This window comes from Capra hircus, chromosome 6 (assembly GCF_001704415.2).
Source record: "Capra hircus breed San Clemente chromosome 6, ASM170441v1, whole genome shotgun sequence".
Taxonomy (NCBI): Eukaryota; Metazoa; Chordata; class Mammalia; order Artiodactyla; family Bovidae; genus Capra; species Capra hircus.
The window spans coordinates 93,624,749-93,649,148 of NC_030813.1; the positions used below are offsets into that span (position 1 = coordinate 93,624,749).

The following is a 24,400-nucleotide window of genomic DNA, read 5'->3' on the forward strand; positions in this document are numbered from 1 at the left end:
GAGAGTGGGTTGAAAAAACGTCTTTACAGCCTCACCAGGAGACCGGTTTGTGCCATTTTGGAGCGACTTTCACCTTTGAACTTGAATTTAATTGAGAGACTCTCATAATTACAGTTCACCGTCTATGACTTGTGAGGATTTCCCTGGCTAGGCTACATTAGAGGGCAGCAGTTTGCATCTTACTATTGCTTGTGAGCAATGAGTCCTGTGCTGTGCTGTGCTTAGTCTCTCAGTCGTGTTCAACTCTTTGTGACACCATCGACTGTGGCCCACCAGGCTCCTCCCATTGAGATTCTCCAAGCAAGAATACTGGAGTGGGTTGCCATTCCTCCAGGGGATCTTCCCAACTCAGGGATCGAACCCAGGTCTCCCATATTGTTAACGAATTCTTTACCATCTGAGCCACCAGGGAAGCCCAAGAATACTGGAGTGGGTAGCCTATCCCTTTTCCAGGGAAATTTCCCAACCCAGGAATTGAACCAGGGTCTCCTGCATTGCAGGCGATTTCTTTACCAGCTGAGCTACCTGGGAAGCCTGCATCGAATCCTAGGCAAGAGTATTTGGGTTTCAGATTTACCCCTTTCTTGAATAACTAGAAAATCCTATGCCAAGAACAACCTGAGAGCAATTGTTCCTGAAGGATGACTTCCACCAGTGGAAAAGGCAGCTTTATGGCTCTAGTCATTGTCAGCCATCAGAATTACTGTTGATGCTCATGCCGACTCTCTTTCTTTCCAGGCATCATCGAGCACAGGGACCAGCCTCACTCTCCCATCCGGTATTTCTCCCAGGAAGACGTTAACCAGGGCAACATCATGTACCGTCCTCCCACTGCAGCCCCCCACCTCCAGGAGATCCGGGCCTTCTCCTTTGCTGGTAATGCTTTTATTCCCCTCTATTTTGAGATGCCCAGACTGCTCTCTGTGAAGCTTCATGGCATGCTTTCAATAAATCTTTGTGTCTCCTAGGTGGCAAGGCCTGAATGAGGCCTTGGAGAGCTAGTGGTGAGCCAAAAAAGGCATCTTGGCAAGTTTGGAGATCTAGGTATAGAGACAAAATTTGAGAAATATTCTCACTAAGGGAGGTTTAATCGCAGGCTGAGATAAGTGTTCTAAAAATAAGGAAGAAAGCTCATTCCTCAGTAAGGGATGTTCAGTCTCAGGCTGAGATAAAAGATACTGAAGGCTAAGATATGCAAGCTAAAGATACGGAACTGGATGTAGCAAGTCTGACCTAGACTAAGGGTCCACTGGAGGCTGCCTCAGGGAGGTCTTGATGGTGGAGGGGTGGGTAGAAGCTAACTAGGCTGAGTGTGTGTTGGGATCGTTGGGAGAACATTCTAAAGAAGTACACACACCCCTGTGCAGAGGCCCTGGGAGAGAGAGAATGTGACTTTCTGGGGACTGAAAAAAGTCTTTGTGTCTGGAATGTGGAGGGTTGAACAGAGTGGGGATGAGCCTGGATGGGAAGAGAGAGGGCAGGGGCCCTGTGTACCTGCAGAGACATGGAGCTTTATCCTAAGAACAAGAAGAACCTGGTGGAGGTTTAAAGATACAGAAGGCTGGCTTTTCATAAGGAATGCTTTGACTGCAGTGAAGAGAGAGGATTTGAAGAGGAGGCTATGGCAGATGGGCATGTGTGAGAAGAATCTAGTGAGAAGGATCCCATGCAGGCACCTTTTGGGATTAAAACTAGGATTTGACAAAAAACACCTTGTAAAACAAGAAAAGGTTGACCAAGAGAATAACTCCCATTTCTAATTCAGGCAAGTGTATGCCTTTCCATTAAGTCAAGACAGCCTTATCCTTGCCACCCTCTTATGTCTCCCTTTGACCGAGTATTCAAAGCTGCTAAGTTTTAAGTCTCTTTCCCTAGATACTGGGATGGCCAAGAAATTCATTCAGATTTTTCCATACTGTCTTATGGAAAAACCCAAATGAACTTCTTGGTCAGCCTTGACACTTCTCTGCTTTTGAATGCCTCTAAAAATCTTGAAGCCTATTTCTTTATGATCTTTAAGATGTTTATGCCCTTTGTGGCTCAGAGGTGAAGCATCTGCCTGCAATGTTGGACACTGGGCTTCAATCCCTGGGTCAGAAAGATCCCCTGGAAGAGGGCATGGCAACCTACTCCAGTATTCTTGCCTGGAAAATCTCATGGACAGGAGAGCCTGTTGAGCTACAGGCCATGGGGTCACAAAGAGTAAGACATGACTGAGCAACTAACACTTTCACACTTTCAACACAATTAATATAGAGAATTATTTTTGTATAGTAGCTTGAATCATATAAAACAATTGGTGATTTCTAATGGTGAGTTGAACACAGGTTGAATAGTTTTAGAGTTATGTTTTATAGTATGGCAGTTTTAAAGTAATATCTGCCATTATTTATATAGATGTAATTGTCTAGAAGATAATTGACTCAGACGGAAAATTCCTAAACACTGGGATATACCTCTTCTCTAAGGAGTATCCTCATTGTCTGTGTGTGTGTTTAGTCACTAAGTTATGTCCGACTCCTTGCGACCCCATGGACTGTAACCTGCCAGACTCCTCTGTCCATGGGATTTCCCAGGCAAAAATACTGGAGTGGTTTGCCATTTCCTTCTCTAATCCCCAGTGTTTACTAGCTAGATAACTCACAGCCAGTGAAAATGTTCATGGTCCTCTAACCCCAACTTTACAAGACCTACTTTTTATAAGAAACTCAGGTTATCCAGGGATTAGAGGAAAAGAAAATATGTCAGACCTGGTTGAAGTTATTTCCAAATCCACTGTATTCACCTATGTTTCTGGAGCCTTTTTAGAGAGAGCAGAGTTGTATCCTATATAATCTATGGGATAAATGACACGAGATAAATCTCTCATGCTGTTACAGTGTGTAAATCAATGTCCCAGGCATCACTCAATTCTACAGTGAAACTGACCCACCAGCAAGCCTTGCCAGTGATATATGACATTACCCACATTCACCGATTTGTAGGATTTTATGTACTGGTAAAATCGGACCTGAATGAATCTATTATAAATCACTCTAACTGCTATGATATAAAATTATTCCACTCTGTGGTTCTTTTTGTTACTTAAAATTAGTATTGGCATCATTAAACTCAACATAAAGTTAGCTAACAATCTGGTGATCTTTCTTTAAACCCCATGGACTGTAGCTCACCAGGTTTCTCTGTCCATGAGGCAAGAACACTGGAGTGGGTATCCATTCCCTAGGGGATCTTACTGACCCAGGGATTGAACCCAGGTTGCAGACAGATTTTTTGCCGTTTGAGCCACCAGAGAAGCCCCCCTTAAACCATAATAATTTATTTTTCTAACTTTTCTCTTAATATAGTTTACTTTTTCCATCCATTTCTGGCCCCCAAATGTTCAATATAATGATTTTCTGTCTTCTGTTCTCTCAGGTCTCCCAGAATCAGTGAAATTCCACTTCACAGGTAAAAATTTTAATCACAATCTTTTAAGAAACCTTTTTGCTCTCTTCATTGTTACTTTAGCTATTTTCTAAGAGCTATTTAAAAGTTATATAACACAAGTTTCTTCTAAAATAATCACATGCTAGTTAAATAGTGATAGCTCAACTTTGTATTCATAGGGAAAATGCTCCACCAAGGATACAAAAGATTAGTGTTCTTTAAGCCCAATTTCAACTTGTTCTATTATTTATTAAAACGAGGTAATAATGGTTAAGATCTCAGACTTTGAATCCAGTCTGTCTCAGGTTCAGCCTGCTTTAAGAAAGTTTCTTAACCTTTCTGTGCCTCCGTGCCTTATCCATCAATGGGGATAATAAATAATAATTATATATGTGTAGAGCTTCCAAACCCTGGAGGAGGGCATGACAACCCACTCCAGTATTCTTGTCTGGAGAATTCCATGGACAGAGGAGCCTGGCGGGCTACTGTTCATAGGGTTGCACAGAGTCGGACACGATTGAAGCAACTCAGCTTGCACACATGCTGCTGCTGCTGCTAAGTCGCTTCGGTCGTGTCCAACTCTGTGCAACCCCATAGACGGCAGCCCATCAGGCTCCCCCATCCCTGGGATTCTCCAGGCAAGAACACTGGAGTGGGTTGCCATTTCCTTCTCCAATGCATGAAAGTGAAAAGTGAAAATGAAGTCGCTCAGTTGTGACTTAGCGACCCCATGGACTGTAGCCCACCAGGCTCCTCTGCCCATGGGATTTTCCAGGCAAGAGTACTGGAGTGGGGTGCCATTGCCTTCTCTAGCATTCATGCATAGAGTTCCCAAAATAGTGATTGGGACATACATGCCTGCCTCATTTTATTGCACTTTATTGTGCTTCACAGATATTGCATTTTTTACAGATTGAAGGTTTATGGCACCCCGGCATAGAACAAGTTTTTCAGCCATTTTTCTAGAAGCATTTGCTTACTTCCTGTCTCTGTGTCACGTTTTGATCATTCTTGTAACATTTCAAACTTTTTCATTATTATTGTATTTGTTATGGTGATCTGTGATCAGTGATCTTTGATGTTAATATTGTCATTGTTTTGGGGACACCAGGAACTTGCTGATATAAGACAGTAAGCTTAATAAATGTTGTGTGTGTTCTGTCTGTCTCACTAACCGGCCATTCCTCCATCGCTCTCCTTCTCTTGGGGCCTCCATATTTCCTGAGACCCAACAATATTGAAGTTAAACCAATTAATAACCCTACAATGACCTCTAAGTGTTCAAGTGAAAGGAAGAGTCACACATCTCTCACTTTAAATTAAAAACTAGAAATAATTAAGCTTAGGGAGGAAAGAATGTCAAAAGCTAAAGTAGGCTAAAAGCTAGGTCTCTTGTGCCAAACAGCCAAGTTGTGAATGCGACAGAAAAGTTCTTGAAGGAAATTAAAAGTGCTACTCCAATGAACACACAAATGATAAGAAAGCAAAGCAGCCTTGTTGCTGATAGGAAAAAAAGTCTTAATGGAACTGGGTAGAAGATTAAACCAGCCACAACATTCCCTTAAGCTAAAGTTTAATCCAGTACAAGATCCTAACTCTCAATTCTGTGAAAGCTAAGAGAGGTGAGAAGCTACAGAAGAAAAGTTTGAAGCTAGCAGAGGTTGATTCATGGGATTAAGGAAAGAAGCCATCTTAATAACATGAAAGTATAAGGTGAAGCTGTAAGTGCTGATATAAAAGCTGCAGCAAGTTATCCAGAAGATCTAGCTTAGCTAATTCATGAAGGTGGTGACACTAAAGAACAAATTTTCAGTGTAGGTGAACCAGTCTTGCGCTAGAAGAAGATGCTATCTAGGACTTTCATAGCTGTAGTGGAAAAGTCAGTCCCTGACTTGAAAGGACAGGCTGTATTGTTAAAGGCTAATACAGCTGGTGACTTTAAATTGAAACCAATGCTTATTTACCATTCCAAAAATCCTAGGGCCCTTAAGAATTAAGTACTAAATCTACTCCATCTGTGCTCTATAAATGGAACAACAAAGCCTGCTGCTGCTGCTAAGTTGCTTCAGTCATGTCCAACTCTGTGCGACCCCATAGACGGCAGCCCACCAGGCTCCCCTGTCCCTGGGATTCTCCAGGCAAGAACACTGGAGTGGGTTGCCATTTCCTTCTCCAATGCATGAAAGTGAAAAGTCAAAGTGAAGTTTCACAGTCATGTCTGACTTTTAGCGACCTCATGGACTGCAGCCCACCAGGCTCCTCTGTCCATGGGATTCTCCAGGCAAGCCTGGATGACAGCAAATCTGTGTAAACATGGTTCACTGAATATTTTAAGCTCAGTCTTGAGATCTACTACTTGGAAAAAAAATGATTTCTTTTGAAATATTGCTTCTTATTGACAATATATCTGGTGCCCAAGAGCTCTGATGGAGATGTACAATGAGATTAATGTTGTGTTCACGCCTGTTAACCTAGCATCCATTCTGTAACCCATAGATCAAGGAGTAATTTTGACTTTCGAGTCTTATTATGTAAAATATACAATTTGTGATGCTATAACTAACATAGATAGGGATTCCTAGGATGGATCTGGGCAAAATATATTGACAACCTTCTGGAAGGGATTCACCATTCTAGATATTATTAAGAACATTCATTTGTGGGAAGAGGTCAAAATATCAACATTTACAGGAGTTTGAAGCAGGTTCATTCCAACCTTCTTGAATGACTTTGAGGGGTTTGAGACTTTAGTGGAGGAAGTAACTGCAGATATGGAAATAATAAGAGAACTAAAATCAGAAGTGGAGTGTCAGATATGTCTGATTGCTGCTATCTCATGATAAAACTTTAATGAGTGAGTTGTTTCTTCAGTTCAGTCAGTTCAGTCGCTCAGTTGTGTCTGACTTTTTGTGACCCCATGGACTGCAGCACGCCAGGCCCCCCTGTCCATCACCAACTCCCGGAGTTTACTCAAACTCATGCCCATTGAGTCAGTGATGCCTCCAACCATCTTCTCCAACCTATCACCTTCAATCTTTCCCAGCATCAGGGTCTTTTCAAATGAATCAGATCTTCACATCAGGTGGCCGAAGTATTGAAATTTCAGCTTCAACACCAGTCCTTCCAGTGAACATTCAGGGCTGAATTCCTTTAGGATGGGCTGGTTGGATCTTTTTGCAGTCTAAGGGACTGACTCTCAAGAGTCTTCTCCAACACCACAGTTCAAAAGCATCAATTCTTCAGCACTCAGTTTTCTTTATAATCCAACTCTCACATCCATACCTGACTATTGGAAAAACCATAGCCTTGACTAGATGGACCTTTGTTGGCAAAGTAATTCTCTGCTTTTGAATATGCTGTCTAGGTTGGTCATAACTTTCCTTCCAAGGGGTAAGCATCTTAATTTCATGGCTGCAATCACCATCTGCAGTGATTTTGGAGCCCAAAAAGATAAAGTCTGACACTGTTTCCACTATTTCTCCATCTGTTTGCCATGAAGTGATGGGACCAGCTGCCGTGATCTTAGTTTTCTGAATGTTGAGCTTTAAGCCAACTTTTTCACTCTCCTCTTTCATTTTCATCAAGAGGCTCTTTAGTTCTTCTTCGCTCTCTGCCATAAGGGTGGTGTCATCTGCATATCTGAGGTTATTGATATTTTTCCTAGCAATCTTGATTCCAGTTTTTTCTTAATTAGCAAAGAAAGTGGTCACTTGAGATTAAATGTACTCCTATTAAAGATGCTGCAAAGATTACTGAAATGACAACAAAGGATTTAGAATATTACAAAAAGCTTAGTTGGTAAAGCAGCATCAGGGTTTGAGAAGACTGACTCAAATCTTTTGCAAAAGGAAGACTCAGTCAGTATAGCAAACTTCATTGTCTTATTTTAAGAAATTGCCACCACCATCCCAACCTTCAGCAACCACCACCATGATCAGTCAGCAGCCATCAACATTGACTCAAAGTCCTCCACCAGCAAAAAATATTATAATTCATTGGAGGCTTAGATGATAGCTAGCATATTTAGCAATAAATTATTTTTCTAATTAAGATATGTACATTAATTTTTAACATACATGCATAATGCCTAACATAATGCTATGGCACACTTATTAGACTACAATGTAGTATGAACACCATTTTTATATACACTAGGAAGCCAAAGAATTCATGTGACTTGCTTTATTATAGCATTCGCTTTATTGCAGTGGTCTGAAATATCTCTGAAGCATGCCTATAATCATCCCTACATGACGCTCAGCTAATGAATGAATGGGCTTCCCCGGTGGCTCAGATGGTAAAGAATATGCCTGCAATGCAGGAAACCTTGGTTTGATCTCTGGATCAGGAAAATCCCCTGGAGAAGGGAATGGTTACCCACTCCAGTATTCTTGTCTAAAGAATTCTATGGACAGAGAAGCCTGGCGGGCTACAGTCCAGGGGCTCTAAAGGAATTGGACACAACGAGCAACTAACATTTTCACTTTTCATAGTCTAAAATAGAGCTTTTCATTGAATGCTTTGCTACTTTAAGCAAAAGTGTTGTGACCCAGAGAGTGAGTTGTGACAGCTGTGTGTGAAAGATCTCAGCATCCTAGTTTTAGTTCAGAGTGTGATAGAAGCTAAGTGCCAGTAAGCAAAAACAGAATCAGAGCTGGCATCTATGCTGATGTGAAATAGAGACACACTTTCTTATATAGGTCTAGAGTGAAGGTGATTGACCATAAATGGCATGGATACATTGCTGTTTCCTTGGGACTGACTATTTCATTAGAGTCAACCATCCACACGTCCTATTATAGTTCATGTAGGGCTAAATGTTGGTGAGAGAGAACGTCATCTCCCTAAAATTCTCAGATATTCATTTGTTCTTTGAAAGCTAAAAAAATCACACCTGAAGCAACAGTAAATTTTAGTCTTCTGTCACTGTTGTTTTTTTTGAGATTTCATTGATGTATATGTATGTATGTAAAACATATAGTTGATGTATTTCAGGTGTACAACATAATGAGTGATATTTGTATATACTGTGAAATGACCACCACAATAAGTCTAGTTAACATCTGTCACCATGTAAAGTTAGTAAATGTTTTTCCTATGATAAAAACTTTAACTTTATTCTCTTCAGTTCAGTCGCTCAGTCATGTCCGACTCTTTGCGACCCCATGAATCGCAACATGCCAGGCCTCCCTGATAGCATATTCAAAAGCAGTGACATTACTTTGCCAACTAAGGTCTGTCTAGTCAAGGCTATGGTTTTTCCTGTGGTCATGTATGGATGTAAGAGTTGGACTGTGAAGAAGGCTGAGCACCGAAGAATTGATTCTTTTGAACTGTGGTGTTGGAAAAGACTCTTGAGAGTCCCTTGGACTGCAAGGAGATCCAACCAGTCCATTCTGAAGTAGATCAGCCCTGGGATTTCTTTGGAAGAAATGATGCTAAAGCTAAAACTCTGGTACTTTGGCCACCTCATGCGAAGAGTTGACTCATTGGAAGACTCTGATGCTGGGAGGGAGAAGGGGATGACAGAGGATGAGATGGCTGGATGGCATCACTGACTCAATGGATATGAATCTGAATGAACTCCGGGAGTTGGTGGTGGACAGGGAGGCCTGGCGTGCTGCAATTCATGGGGTCACAAAGAGTCGGACACTTAACAACTTTCAAATGATATTAATGATTAATGATTATAATCACCATATTGTTGTTCAATTTCTAAGTCATGTCTGACTTTTTGCAATCTCAAAGCAAAATGTATGAAGACCCTCCAGGGGAACCACTTTTTGACAGTATTAATTCTTCTAATTCATGAATCAGGGAATATCTTTCCATGTATTTGTGTCTTCAGTTTCTTTCATTGGTGTCATATAGTTTTCACATTACAAGTCTTTCACTTCCTTTAATAAATTTATCCCTACGTGTTTAATTTTTTGATACAACTCTAAACGAGGTTATTTTCCTAATTTCCCTTTCTAATGGTTTGTTATTAGTGTACAGAATGCAACAGATTTTTGTGTATTGATTTTGTATCCTGCAACTTTACTGAATTTCTTTATTCGTTCTCAGTTTTTTAGTGAAGTCTTTAAGGTTTTCTATATATAATATTTCATCTGCAAATACTGACAATTTTCTTTTATTCTGATTTGGACACCTTTTATTTCTTTTTCTAGTATTGTGTCATTGTTGAAAAGAACCCATTGTTGGCTCATTTCTAGACTTCTTGATTATTAAACAATTTGCAGTATTACTTGTATTTAAGCCTTATGGCAATATTGTAAACATAGGTTTTATTTTAGCATTTTAAAGCTGAGGAAACTAAGGATCAATATAGTAGTAATCTGCCCATGTTTCTATACCTGGTAAACAGTACAACCAGGATTTTAACGTAAGTTTCTGACTTTCTGAGTTTAGTCTGGTCTGTATGTGTTCTGGTCATGAAAAACAAACAAGTATCATGGTAGTGTGCCCGTTTAGATTTTAAGCCTCAGTAATAATCTGAAAGCTTGAATAGGTGAAGGGGTTAACTATTAACTTCCCCAAGACTTTAAGTTAAATGATCCATGAACCTATTATACAGAGTAAAGAAAATAGACCTTGGGCTGACCTTAAATTAATTTATCTTGTTTCTGCCTGAGGTTCCTTTATTTTACTGTTCAGTGATTTTTAAAATTTTTTATTTTAGACAGTTTTTTTTAGAGCAGTTTTAGGTTTACAGCAAAATTGACAGGAAGGTGCAGACATTTGCCCTGTGCCCCCTGCTCCAGCACATGCGTAGCGTAGCCCCATCCAGTTGTCAGCATGAGTCACTAGAATGGTACACTTCTCACCAGGATAAATCAACACTGACACATAATCACCCAAAGTCGAGTTTACTCTAGAGTTCACTTATTTTACATCCTATGGGTTTAGACCAATGTATGGCGTTTATCCATCATCGTTTCATACAGAGTTGATACTGTAATGCCCTAAAATTTTTCTGTGCTTTGCCTATGCCCCTCCTGCAACCCCTACCTCCCACCTTTGGCAAACACTATTCTTATTATTGCCTTCCATGCTTTTACCCTTTTCAGAATATCATATAGTTGAATTCATACTTTTTAGACTGGCTTCTTTCGCTTAGTAATATGCATTTAAGATTCCTCCATGTCTTTTCATAGCTTGGTAGCTCATTTATTTTAGTGTTGCATGATATTCCATTGTCTAGCTGAACCATAGTTTATTTATCCATTCACCTGCTAAAGGACATTTTGAATGCTTCCAAGTTTGGGCCATTGTGAATAAATGTGCTGTAACCATCTGTGTGCAGATTTTTTGTGTAGACCTTTAGTGAAAGAGCCAATCTAAAAAGTATGAGACCAGAAACAATTTGACTATTTCTCAGAGAAATAAAAAATGTTGCTTAAAGAAAGGGTTAGACATGCAATTAATGTTTTGATTGTAAGTTCTTACGTTTGCTTGCTAAGCCCTGTGCCATCATGGTATATTTTGTTGTTATGTAATTTGTACTAGGCTTTCCACGTGGCTTGGTGGTAAGGAATCTGCCTGCCAATGCAGGAGACGCCAGACATGCGGGTTTGATCCCTGGGTGGGGAGAATCCCCTTGGAGGAAGAAATGGCAATGCACTCTCTTCCCTGAGAAATCCTATGGACAGAGGAGCTAGTGGGCTACAGTTCATAGGATCACAAAGAGTCAGACGTGACTGAGCAACCAAGCATTCACAAATTTGTACTAAAAAGTAACTTTCCTCCCTTTACTTATAGAGGCAAGGATGTACTTTGGTCACACGGATTGTTGAGTGATATGACCAAAGCTGTTTAAGTTTTCGGTCTTTCCTCCTCTTATGTAGGGTAAGGATGGTGAAGGCTCCCAAAGGTGCTCCTCACTTCAAAAAAAAAATCAACGTAAACATTAAAAAATTGTATTTTGCAATTATTTATTTTTATTTAACAAAAGGCCTTCTTAACGTAGATTCCAAGCACTTCGGAGAATCCTGAATCCACTGAAATTTAAGGAAAAGTTGGAACGCTTGTCCTCAAGCTCCCAAAATTAAGAGTCATTCGTCCCAGGGCTTCCCTGGTGGTCCAATGGTTAGGACTTAACCTTTCAATGCAGGAGGTGAGGGTTCAATCCCTGGTCAGGGAGCTAAGATCTTGCATGGCCAAAACACCAGAACATAAATCAGAAGCAATATTGTAACAAATTCAGTAAATATTTTTTTTTAATGGTCCACATAAAAAATCTAAAGAAAAATAGAGGAAACATTAAGGGAATAAAAAAAGAAGAATCATTGATCCTATCTCTGGCCATCCAGAGAGCATGAAAGATTGAACTCAAAAAAGCAGATGCAATAACTTTGACATTTGACCAAATGACCACTGTCATAAAACTGTCATTCTCCCAGGGATAATGTCGTCTCTCCTTCAGGAGGGCTATTTCTGGACTTCTCTAAGGACATGGAACAGACCTTGTCAAATCCAACCGTATCTTTTAGTTGTGTTCTCAAGGAAAAGACAAATCTAAAACCTGTATGGACTCATTAGTAGGAGTCACTAAATGATGCTTTACTTGGCTGAAGTAGAGGTCAGATTCTCACTGACTTGTTACTAAGTTTAGGAGAAAGTAGAAAAGTAAAAAGTTTCTTGTAATGAACCCATGTATAAGCAGACCACACATTTAAAATATCAACAGTGCAGCTTTTTCAGTAGGCACTGCAGATAAACCCACTGATGAGTCGGTGGTGCAGGTGCTCCTACAAACCTGACTTTTAGAGAAGGGAAGGCATGTAGGGTATGGAAAAAAGAAACAAGAGTCTGGCAACTCTGCTTTCATTTCCCTCCAGTGATCAGCTTTCACTTGGATGTCTCAGATAATCCAAATAAAATATTAAGGTCACTGCTTTATTCACAAAGATGTCTTCCACTTATTGCATTGAACATAATGAGCTGGTAAAAATGGGTCTGCGTACTTCCAAACAAATACCATTAAAATTACTTGTGTAGACATTTCTATCCTTTTAAAAAATTATTTTCTGATGAGACATAAACAAGTTATTTCCAAAAGAGATTTCTTGAAAATGTGTTTCTCTGGAAGAATGAATTAAATCTACAATAATTTTAAAAATAAAAGCTTTTATCAGCATTACCTATGAGTGAATATTTGAAAATTCTGAAATAGTTGGGTATACCAGACCACCTGACCTGCCTCTTGAGAAACCTATATGCAGGTCAGGAAGTAACAGTTAGAACTAGACATGGAACAACAGACTGGTTCCAAATAGGAAAAGGAGTACGTCAAGGCTGTACATTGTCACCCTGCCTATTTAACTTCTATGCAGAGCACATCATGAGAAACACTGGGTTGGAAGAAGCACAAGCTGGAATCAAGATTGCTGGGAGAAATATCAATCACCTCAGATATGCAGATGACACCACCCTTATGGCAGAGAGTGAAGAGGAACTAAAAAGCCTCTTGATGAAAGTGAAAGAGGAGAGTGAAAATGTTGGCTTAAAGCTCAACATTCAGAAAACGAAGATCATGGCATCTGGTCCCATCACTTCATGGGAAATAGATGGGAAAACAGTGGAAATAGTGTCAGACTTTATTTTGGGGGGCTCCAAAATCACTGCAGATGGTGATTGCAGCCATGAAATTAAAAGATGCTTACTCCTTGGAAGGAAAGTTATGACCAAGCTAGATAGCATATTCAAAAGCAGAGACATTACTTTGCCATCAAATGTCCATCTAGTCAAGGCTATGGTTTTTCCAGTGGTTATGTATGGATGTGAGAGTTGGACTGTGAAGAAAGCTGAGCACCGAAGAATTGATGCTTTTGAACTGTGGTGTTGGAGGAGACTCTTGAGAATCCCTTGGACTGCAAGGAGATCCAACTAGTCTATCCTAAAGGAGATCAGTCCTGGGTGTTCATTGGAAGGACTGATGCTAAAGCTGAAACTCCAGTACTTTGGCCACCTCATGAGAAGAGTTGACTCATTGGAAAAGACCCTGATGCTAGGATGGATTGGGGGCAGAAGGAGGAGGGGACGACAGATGATGAGATGGCTGGATGGCATCACCGACTCAATGGACACGAGTTTGGGTAGACTCCAGGAGTTGGTGATGGACAGGCAGGCCTGGAGTGCTGCGATTCATGGGGTCGCAAAGATTTGGACATGACTGAGCAACTAAACTGAACTAAACATTTGTCAATATCACCTTGTTGTGAAAGTTGCTTCTTAAAATGACTGTGTTATTATGGTCCTTTAGCCTCTTTGTTATTCAGTAGAAAGAGCTTTGTAGAATAGCTCACAGTATCTTCACTTGCTCCCTTACTCTTTCCATTTGTAAGCATCTCTTCAGAGTGTTAAGGTAATGTAAAAAACAAAACTTTTAGCTACAAGTTTATAGAACTTGCCTAAAGGTGACCAGACTGCAAGGTGATTTATACCTATGTGTGTATGTGCGCCCTTTCTAGTTTCTGATGGAGAACACACAAGTCCAGAGATGGCCCTTACCATTCACTTACTTCGCACAGATCAGCACCCACCAGTGTTCCAGGTCACAGCTCCTCTGCTTGAGGTCAGCCCAGGAGGCAGCACTTCTATAGGTAAGAACTGGGAACCTGCAAGAAAATGGCTATGAAGATGGAACCATATTTCACTAACAGTCCCTGTTTAAACCTCTTCATGGTTACCAAAAAGTAGTGACCTTCTCTTCTGGAAGTTGCATGCTTTCTCAGCCATAGCAGTCCCTTTGGCCATTTCCATGCAAATGGAAGCAACAGAGAGAAGGAAATAAACCCTTCAGAGGCCAATGCTCAGTGATGGAATACAACACTGAATTCATTTTCCAGCCTCCAGGAGTTTGATTTGTTGCCATCACTAAAATATAAAGTAACAGAGAGCAGAGAAGAGACGTGAGGGAAATGGTTTCAAGGGCTGCTCTTGTTTTCTACTGAGAGAGTGAAAAGTAACAGGAGTGGCAGATTGCAATAACCTTCAGAAGTTGTGATGAGCTAAAGTTGACCCAAGTGTTTTATATGTGATTTTATTTACCTATTAGTATACTCACTCTTTAGAAGTTTATTCTTTTACGAAGAACATCTGAAGATGGAAGAGTGGATATTTTGATTTTTGTAAGGTGTGTTCTTATACATCCTTATCCAGTTTCTACCTGTCAGTATTGGCCTCAAGTGAATTATCATCCAACTTACTAGCAAGTCATAGATATAAAGATAACTGTCCCTTCTGCCCCACTCCTTCTCTTGTGATGTGATGGCCAGAGGAACCATTATTAAAATAAGCTGGCTCCTCTTTAGATTCAGAGAAAGGAGAAGGGAAGAAACAATAATAAGCAAAAACCACTTCCACGAGTATTTTATGGAAGAAAACCTACCTAGTCAGTCAGGACTGACCTTTTTGTGGACCGCCATTCCCTCGTTTGTATGGAAGAAAAAGGTGTTCTGAATTTGGAACTACCGACTCAAATAAACTCTTAAAGAACTTACTTACAATTTGTGAATTGACTGTATTCAGTTTTCTCTCTTTTGTGGTCGATTCATTTGAGCGTTTTTGTAACCATCGGGTTTCCCACAACATGGCTTCCAGCCTGGCCTGGGGCTTTACTGTATGTGGAGTGTAGAGTTGCTAACATCCGCAGCTCACCTTGCTCTATTCTCCTGACTACAGAACTTCAGTTGGAAGTACGAGACACGAAGACAGTGCCTGAGGAACTCCTCTTTGAGCTTCGGAAGCCTCCACAGCATGGCGTGCTTATTAAGTATACAGCTGGGTCACCAGGGCCCATGGCCACAGGTAGCCTGCTCACTCCGTCATTGGCCTCCTGGAACTTCTATTTTTTTTTCAACTATTTTAATGTTATTGGAGTATAGTTGATTTACAATGTTTTGATAGTTTCAGGTGTATAGCAAAGTGATTCAGTTATACATGTACTTATATTCATTCTCTTTTAGATTCTCTTCTCGTATAGAATATTGTTCTTGCTCCACAGTTGATTTTATGTCTCCAACAAGATGTAAAGCAATATTGTGGGATAAGGAGGTACTTAGAAAAAGGGAAGACCTTTAATGTTTAGTCCATTGGCTGAAGTACTGGGGACTTCCTTCTCTGCACCACCACCCACACTCCAAAACTATGAAGCTCTTTTCTCAGGTGGTATATAAAATTGATTTCTAAAACCTGGAGTAAGTACGTTCGGAACAACCTCATGAGTTGTCAGCTCCATGTGAATGAATCTTCACAGTATCTTAAACACTCTGACTCTTAGAGTATAAGCTGCATGTATTTTCATCCATTAAAAAAAGTGGTTATGTGACCAGCTTTCCAAAATAATTTTTATTGTACTTTATCCAATTATAAAAATCATGCATGCTGATTGTTTAGGAAATACAGAAAAGTTCAAAGAACACAACTGAACCTAATTTTTAATAGTTAGCTCTCATATATTGAAGTGAATATGTTTCAAACTTTTCACCTTGGGATGCTATATACTTATTGTGACAATCCATATTTTCTCAAAACTTTCATGTAATTCCTAATAGGCATGTAATAATGTGTTCTTCTGAATATTGCTGCAGAGAGAGAATGTCAACTTTTTTACCTTGAAGCTACATAGGATTTGTAACAACAATAAATAGGCACTTGGGATTCACAAAGACAGATTGTTTTTAAAAAGTTACTGAGCAAAAGAAGTATCATTATGATAGATTTCTGGTATCCTAAGGGATCTATGTTAGGAGCATAACAGTCATAGCCCGGTTTCTTTAATATTATATTTAACCAACATTTGTATAATAGATATGTGAGTTTGAAAGATGTTTGTAAAATACTAGTTTTATTATCATTTTAAGGAACAATTACACTAGCATCAAGAGAAGGCTTGGAAGAAGAAAACAAAGAATGAATAAATTTTTTAGTTGTCTTATATACCATCAATTATTATAGTCAGTAATCTGTGAGGAAATAGAGTTGAACACAACATCCAAGAAGACCAGTTCCTCAGCTGTGCTCAGGAGTCATGGGGCCCCATGGCACTAAGTAGCATTTCTCATAAAAAGGGTTCTATGACCAAACAATTTTAAGAAGCTTTCATATTGTATATTGAAGATTCTAGAAATCTAGTGAATCCTGCCATTTAAATATTTTAAATTTTGTTTAAATCTATGTTTCTTAAATGTTTATGACCTTGAAATTTTTTTTTCCACACAACACCTATCACCTAATTATGAATAGACTTACACAGTGTAGGTTTCTAGACTTACACAGAGTAGGTTTCTAACTTCAAGTATACTTTTCAAGTTTTAAGTGTTTTTTAACTTTCTTAACTTTTAAAATAAGCCATCAGTATTATGGTTAGATTCTAGAAGGGCTATCATAAAGAATAGAAGTATGCCCTGTATCGTCTAGAATGAAAAGTGAAGCGTAGAGCTTAGAGAGGCAGATTTTGGCTCCATCTGATTTAAAGCTTTAAAAACATTTCAGAGTTATCTCCAGTGGAATCAGCTCCCTTGTAAAATGGTGAGCCTCCCACCTTGAGCCATGCTGAAGGACTGGCTAAAGAACCCTTTACAAGGCTAATGTAAAGAGAATCATACGTTGGGTGGTTGGTTGAACTAATTAGCTTACAACTCTCAGGGTTTATGATCCTATATGTGCTTTGAAATCCTAAGAATTGTTCCCAGAAGTTATTGGGGTTTTGCAATTTGTTTTGTTCTTGAAAGGTGACACTTTCACATATGAGGATGTAGAGAAAAATGTCCTGCAGTATCTACACGATGGCTCGTCTGCCCAGGAGGACAGCATGGAGATCTTAGTCACAGACGGCCTTTCCGCCACAACAGTGGACGTGAGGGTGGAGGTATCCCTGGCCGAGGCCCGGGGGCCCCGACTGGCTGCTGGTGCCTCGCTGAGCATCACAGTTGCCAGTAAGAGTACAGCTGTGATCACTCGGTCACACCTGGCTTATGTGGTAAGTTCTTTCATTTGTCTTTTTGTCCACTGCACCCTCTGATCAGGTTGACTAGAAAGTGAGGCCGTGGCTGAACATGTGGGCCATCAGGTCTATGGCCATAAAGGAACTTTTCGTCAGCTTCCCTATCATTCTGCTCTTTGCAAGTAGTGACGCTCCTTATTCCAGCTGCTCCCACTGTTTCCCCAGCAGACAAGTGAATGAGCAGAACATTGATGAAAATGCACTGAGAATGTGTAAGGATGGGTGATTTGCACTAGGAAATAGTAACAGTGTCAGAAAGCCCAAGTTCCCATATTTTAAGCTCCCTCCATAGTATTTCAAATGGGAATTTTAGAGGAAGAGCAACTTAGAGGAATTTACCCATCAATGACTGATAAGTTATGGTATTTCATGGCTCACTTTTCTGAGAGACAGCCCACTTCTCACTAGCGTTTGTCTCAGGTCCAGCTCTGGACCGAATGCTGGCACGCTTGTTTGGCAGGATTCCTGACTCACCCTCCATTCCATGCCCCACGAGAAGCAGGGACCAAGGGTAGATTCAGAAACTCTGTTGTTTTTTCCACTAGTCTAACCTTAATTTGATATGTGATCCTGGTTAATTAAACTCATCTTCTTTCTTTGACTTTACCTCTGGAGCTAAGGTATGTATGTTGTGAACATAAACTCTCTGTGTAAAAATCATAATGAGTAGTTTTGACAAATACATTGAAATAAAAATGGTTATCTGAATGATAATCACTCTTAGTATTGAATTTTTCCTTTGCTAATCTTAAAATTTCCTCCAATAACCTGGCCTTTTAAAAAATTACTGTATAGTTTTATGTAATCCTTTTCTGAGCTGAAGAATATGGCTATAAAATCTAGGCCTGAATAGTAGCATGTAAGATAAAGCATTGGCCTGGGAACAATTGCTTCAATTGCTTTTGCACAGATTTTCCCCTAAAATTGTCTTTTCTTAACTTATGGGAAACTGCTTTTCACCCTGATTCTTCTCATGGGTCTAGTACAGTTTCAGAACACTTTTGGCCTTGTTTTTAAATTGACAGGTGATTCTTACCCTAGGTTATGGCCTTTTGAGTCTTATGAAACATGAATTCATAAAAATTTATGAATACAGATTTAATCAATAGATTACCAAGGCTTGAAAAATGTTTGACAGACCAAAATAGGATTCCAGGAGCAGTTCCTTCCCATTAAGTGCTTATTATGAACTGCAGATCAAAATGCAAGCCCATTGGCAACTGAACATGTATTTTCAGAAATCGATTGAATGTGAATTTACCCACTGGAGCAGAAAGAAGACTCCAAAAGAATTATTCTAGCTCACTGAAAGCATAGCATATTTTAAAAAGACTTAGCTAAGTTATTTATTAATACTAACTTTCTCTGAGTGTTGTGGAAGAATTCTTTGCTTAATGTCATGGGGAAGATTTTTCTAGGTATGCATAGTTAATGAGTTTGCTGTGAACATCCAGAAAAGTTGGGAAAGCCATCCCAAACCTTGGTCATAAATGGGGCAGTTATTGTGTTGTGCTCGTGTCTGACTCTTTGCAACCCCATGGACTGTAGCCCGCCAGGCTCCTCTGTCCGTGGGATTTTCCCAGTAAGAATACGGGAGTGGGTGGCCACTCCCTTCTCCAGGGGATATTTCTGACCCAGGGATCAAACCCATGTCTCCTGTATCTCCTGCATTGCAGGCGGATTCTTTATCGCTGAACCACTGGGGAAACCCAGACAATAACACAAAGGAACATGTGAGCCTATTCTTAATTACGCTATCGTGAACTGCAAGCAGGTGAAATGACGTCAGGAGAAACAAAAGGCAAAAATGGGCTTCTGTGTGATTTGCTTCTTAATGGTTTTTTCCTGTACACAATTTGCTGTGTACTGCAAGGAAACAAATAGGCGAGGGATGTGTGGGTTTTACGGTTAAAATGAATGGGTTCTCATCCAAGCTTACCACTTTTGCTAGTGTAATAACCCTTGACACGTTATTAAACTCCCTAGGGCTCAGTTTTCTCATTTGTAATATGGAGAGGATGATATAAGATTAATCTTAAATAGCTAATAGAATTGCTATGCACTAGCCAAAAATATATTAATTCAAAATAAACCATCTATAATAATATTACATAATGCGTATGAGGTATAAATGTAACAAAAGATGTATAACTTCTAGGGAAAATTGATGCTATTACTGACTAGAAAGAAAATCCAAAGGGATTTCTTGACAAAGTTTCAAAAATAAAAGGAGAATTTAGGAAGGGGCTGGATAGAAGATCAACAGAACAATAGCATTTCTATATAAGAGCAAAAAATATCCAATACATTTAACTAAAAAGATATACCACTTAAAATAGCATCACAAAAATTATATTCCTTGGACTAAATCTAACAAAAACCAGGCAATACTTTTACAGGGAAAATTGTCATACTTAATTGGCAGGCATTTTTAAAAGCACCGCTGCTGCTGGTGGTAAGTCACTTCAGTCGTGTCCAACTCTGTGTGACCCCGTAGATGGCAGCCCACCAGGCTCCCCCGTCCCTGGGATTCTCCAGGCAAGAACACTGGAGTGGGTTGCCATTTCCTTCTCCAATGCAAGAAAGTGAAAAGTGAAAGTGAAGTCGCTCAGTTGTGTCCGACTCTTTGCGACCCTATGGACTGCAGCCTACCAGGCTCATCTGTCCATGGGATTTTCCAGGCAAATGTACTGGAGTGGGTTGCCATTGCCTACTCCGTTTAAAAGCACTAGGAGATGCCATATTCATAGGAATATTTAGTATCAGAAAGATATCAATTATCCCACAATATGATCTTTCCATTCAACTAAGTACTAGTCAAAAGTTCAGTGACCTTTTAATGATCTTGATAAGCTCATTCTATAATGTATCCATGCATGCTAAGTCACTTCAGTCGTGCCTGACTCTTTGCAATGCTATGGACTGTAGCCTGCCGGGCTCCTCTATCCATGGGATTGTCTAGGCAAGAATACTGGAGTGGGTTACCATGCCCTCCTCCAGGGATCTTCCCAACCCAGGGATTGAAGGCACATCTCTTACGTCTCCTGCATTGGCAGGTGGGTTCTTTACCACTAGCACTACCTGGAAAGGTGTCTATAATGTTTAAAGAACAACAAAAGGCCAAAATTCTGAAAATGAATGACAGGAGGGCAGGGGTTTGCCCTATCAGATATCAGGATTTGATATAAATATGCACTGTTTAAATCAGTCCACACTGGTATATACTAGAGAGTCTAGAAATAGACTCATACTTGAGACTGTAAAATAAAACAGATATAGCAAAACAGATTGGTATAATGGGAGAAACTATTTGAAACATGAATCTGTACAAATTATTATTCATATTAAAAAGAAAACAAGAGCTTGTACTGCTGCCTCACACCCTAGACAGATATTAACTGTAGCAAATCAAGTCCTTAAATGTCATATGTAAAATTGTACAATTCTTCGTAGGGTATAGGTGAATATTTTCATGATAATGGGAAAAGGAAGAATTTCTTAAACTACAAAGAGAAAATACTAACTATAAAGAAAAGATTGAAAATTTGATTGTATTAAAATTAAAATTTATGTTCTCCAAAACACACCATAAATACAAAAAAAAAAAAAAACTACTTACAAACTGGAAAAAAGATATGTACAACACATAGAACCAAAGATAACAAAGAAAATATAAGTAATATCTGCCAATAAAGAAGAAAAAGATAATCCATTTGAAAAATGAACCGGAGACATGAGCAGGAATTTCAGAAGAGGAATCCATAGGGCCAGTAAAGATAAGAGACATTCACCTTTTTAGACATCAGGAAACGCAGGCAAAGACTGTATGCTGGTTAGTACCAATTGAACTGGCAAAAATTTTTAAATATGAAAATACCAAATGTCAAAGAGGAAATGGATCTACAGGAGGTTCTTTTATGATGGAGCTGTAAATTAGAACAACCACTCTGGGAAGGAATTTGACATTGTCTTGTAATGATGAATGTTCATGTTTCCTAACCATTCCTCTCCTGGATTCCTTTCCAAGGGAGAATTTCACAGGTACAAAAGATACACACAATAATATACACAAGAGTACTCACAGCAATGAAAGTGAAAGTCACTCAGTTGTGTCCAATTCTTTGAGACCCCATGGACTATACAGCACATGGAATTCTCCAGGCCAGAATACTGGAGTGGGTAGCCTTTCTCTATTCCAGTGGATCTTCCCAACCCAGGGATCGAACCCAGCTCTCCCCACATTGCAGGCAGATTCTTTACCAGCTGAGCCACAAGGGAAGCCCAAGAATACTGGAGTAGGTAGCCTATCCCTTCTCCAGGGGAGCCTCCCAACCCAGGAATTGAACCAGGGTCTTCTGCATTGCAGGTGGATTCTTTACCAACTGAGCTATCAGGGAAGCACTATTTATAATAACAGTTACACTATTTTATAGTAGCAAAAATACTGAAACAAGCCCAGTGTCTATCAGCATCAACAAACGGAATAACAGATAATTTGGAGCATACTTATTCTGTGGAATACTAGAGAACATTCAGAAGAGATGAACAATAGCTTCACAAAACAACATTCATGGATCTTTCAGTCAGTTCAGTTGCTCAGTCGTGTCTGACTCTTCATGACCCCATGGACTGCAGCACGCCAGGCTTCCCTATCCATCACCAACTCCCAGAGCTTGCCCAAACTCATGTCGATCAGGATGGTGGTGCCATCCAACCATCTCATTCTCTGTGGTCCCCTTCTCCTCCTGCTTTCAATCTTTCCCAGCATCAGGGTGTTTTCTAAGGAGTCAATTCTTCACATCAGGTGGCCAAAGTATTGGAGTTTCAGCTTCAGCATTAGTCCTTCCAATGAACTTTCAGGACTGATTTCCTTTAGGATTGACTGGTTTGATCTCCTTGCAGTCCAAGTGACTTGCAAGAGTCTTCTCCAGTGCCACAGTTCAAAAGCATCAATTCTTTGGCATTCAGACTTCTTAATAGACCAATTTGCACATCCATACATGACATCTGGAAAAACTATAGCCTTGACTAGACAGACCTTTATTGGCAAAGTAATGTCTCTGCTTTTTAATATGTTGTCTAGGTTTGTCATAGATTTTCTTCCAAGAAGCAAGCACCTTTCAACTTCATGACTGCAGTCACCATCTCCAGTGATTTTGGAGCCCAAGAAAATAAATAAAATAATGGATCTTAGCCATCTTCTACTGAGTGAAACCAGTCTATTCTGAAGGAGATCATCCCCGGGATTTCTTTGGAAGGAATGATGCTAAAGCTGAAATTCCAGTACTTTGGCCACCTTATGCAAAGAGTTGACTCACTGGAAAAGACTCTGATGCTGGGAGGGATTGGGGGCAGGAGGAGAAGGGGATGACAGAGGGTGAGATGGCTGGATGGCATCACTGACTCGATGGATGTGAGTTTGAGTGGACTCCGGGAGTTGGTTATAGACAGGGAAGCCTGGCGTGCTGTGATTCATGGGGTTGCAAAGAGTCGGACACGACTGAGCGACTGAACTGAACTGAACTGAGTGAAAAGAATATAAATCATAGATAATGAAAAATAAAATCATGGATCTTAGCAGTCTTCTATTGAATGAAAAGAAAGAGAGATCCCACAAGAGGAGGGTCTAACTCCCTTTTCATACATTTTAAAAAATACTACTACTTTACAGTAGTTTACCAACAAAGGTCTGTATAATCAAAGCTATGGCTTTCTTAGTAGTCATGTACAAATATGAGAGTTGGGCTATAACTCTCACCCTTGAGTACCAATGAATTGATGCTTTCAAACTGTAGTGCTGAAGATGACTCTTGAGAGTCCCTTGGACAGCAAGATCAAACCTGTCAATCCTGAAGGAAATCAATCCTGAATATTCATTCGAAGGACTGATGCTGAATCTCCAATACTTTGGCTACCTGATGTGAAGAGCCAACTCACTGGAAAAGACTCTGATACTGGGGAAGATTGAGGGCAGGCGGAGAAGAGGGTGACAGAGGATGACATGGTTGGAGGCATCACCAACTTAATGGACTTGAGTTTGAGCAAACTCCGGGAGATAGTGAAGGACAGGGAAGCCTGGCATGCTGCAGTCCATGGGATCACAAAGAATCCAACAGGACTCAGCAACTCAACAACAACAACTTTACAATAATATATCAAACTATTCCAAGAGATTCAAGGAAGTCAAAAAGCAAGATCCATGGTATGATGGTAGAACCAGGGACAGGATGAAAGAGGAGCATAAAATGTTAATCATCAGAGTTCTCATCCTTGTGTTGAATGGTGTGTCAATAGATGTATAGATAATAAAAAAGAAAATGAAAAAGTGAATTAACACAAAATGGGTAAGAAGGTCTTCGAGTAGAAAAATTACATAAAATCAAGGTCTATGTTCTTAAGAATTTTTCACCCACATTATCTTGGATATCTCAAAATAGTAAGTTTCTTTAAATGATGACAGCATTCAGAAAAAAATCCAGCTGATTTCACACTGTATCAAACCCAGCAGTCACTTGAGATTTGAAAAATTATAATAAGTTGGGCCTGACATGAGATAAGCATTTCTTTGCCAAATTTCCCAATGTGGAATTTAGAAGCTGTTCATTCTCATCAAGAGCCAGGAGCTCTGTCCTTGTAGTTTATCACCATCTCAGAAGACAGTGCCTTAGAACACTTGGCTGTCTTTTAAAAATTCCCCCTCAGAGGCTACTCACAGCAATATTATAACAAGTAGTCTTTTGGAAGCCTGCATGTTGTATTTGATAACCCATGAAGAAAAATAGAGAAACTTTTAAAGTATAAACTTAGGGGCTGTTTTCTGACGTTTTACAGCTTCAATAAATTTGTGTTTTCTTCCTTGTTGCTGTCAAGTGATGTGAGGAAATATGGAAAGTTCTATGATCTTGCCTTGAGGCTCTGAACTGCCAACTTAAAAAGGTCCCCAAGGATAGAAATGAGAACCTG

General features: G+C 39.8%; 1 protein-coding gene across 1 annotated transcript in view; it reads left to right on the forward strand.

Moving 5' to 3' along the window:
* The window catches only part of FRAS1 (Fraser extracellular matrix complex subunit 1), a 513,961-nt gene that overhangs the window by 389,095 nt on the left and 100,466 nt on the right, over positions 1-24,400 (forward strand). The window contains exons 35-39 of the mRNA XM_018049625.1: positions 739-876; positions 3,418-3,450; positions 13,902-14,033; positions 15,115-15,240; positions 17,166-17,413. Coding sequence (XP_017905114.1) covers positions 739-876; positions 3,418-3,450; positions 13,902-14,033; positions 15,115-15,240; positions 17,166-17,413 — 677 coding nt within the window. The remainder of the gene's footprint in view (positions 1-738; positions 877-3,417; positions 3,451-13,901; positions 14,034-15,114; positions 15,241-17,165; positions 17,414-24,400) is intronic.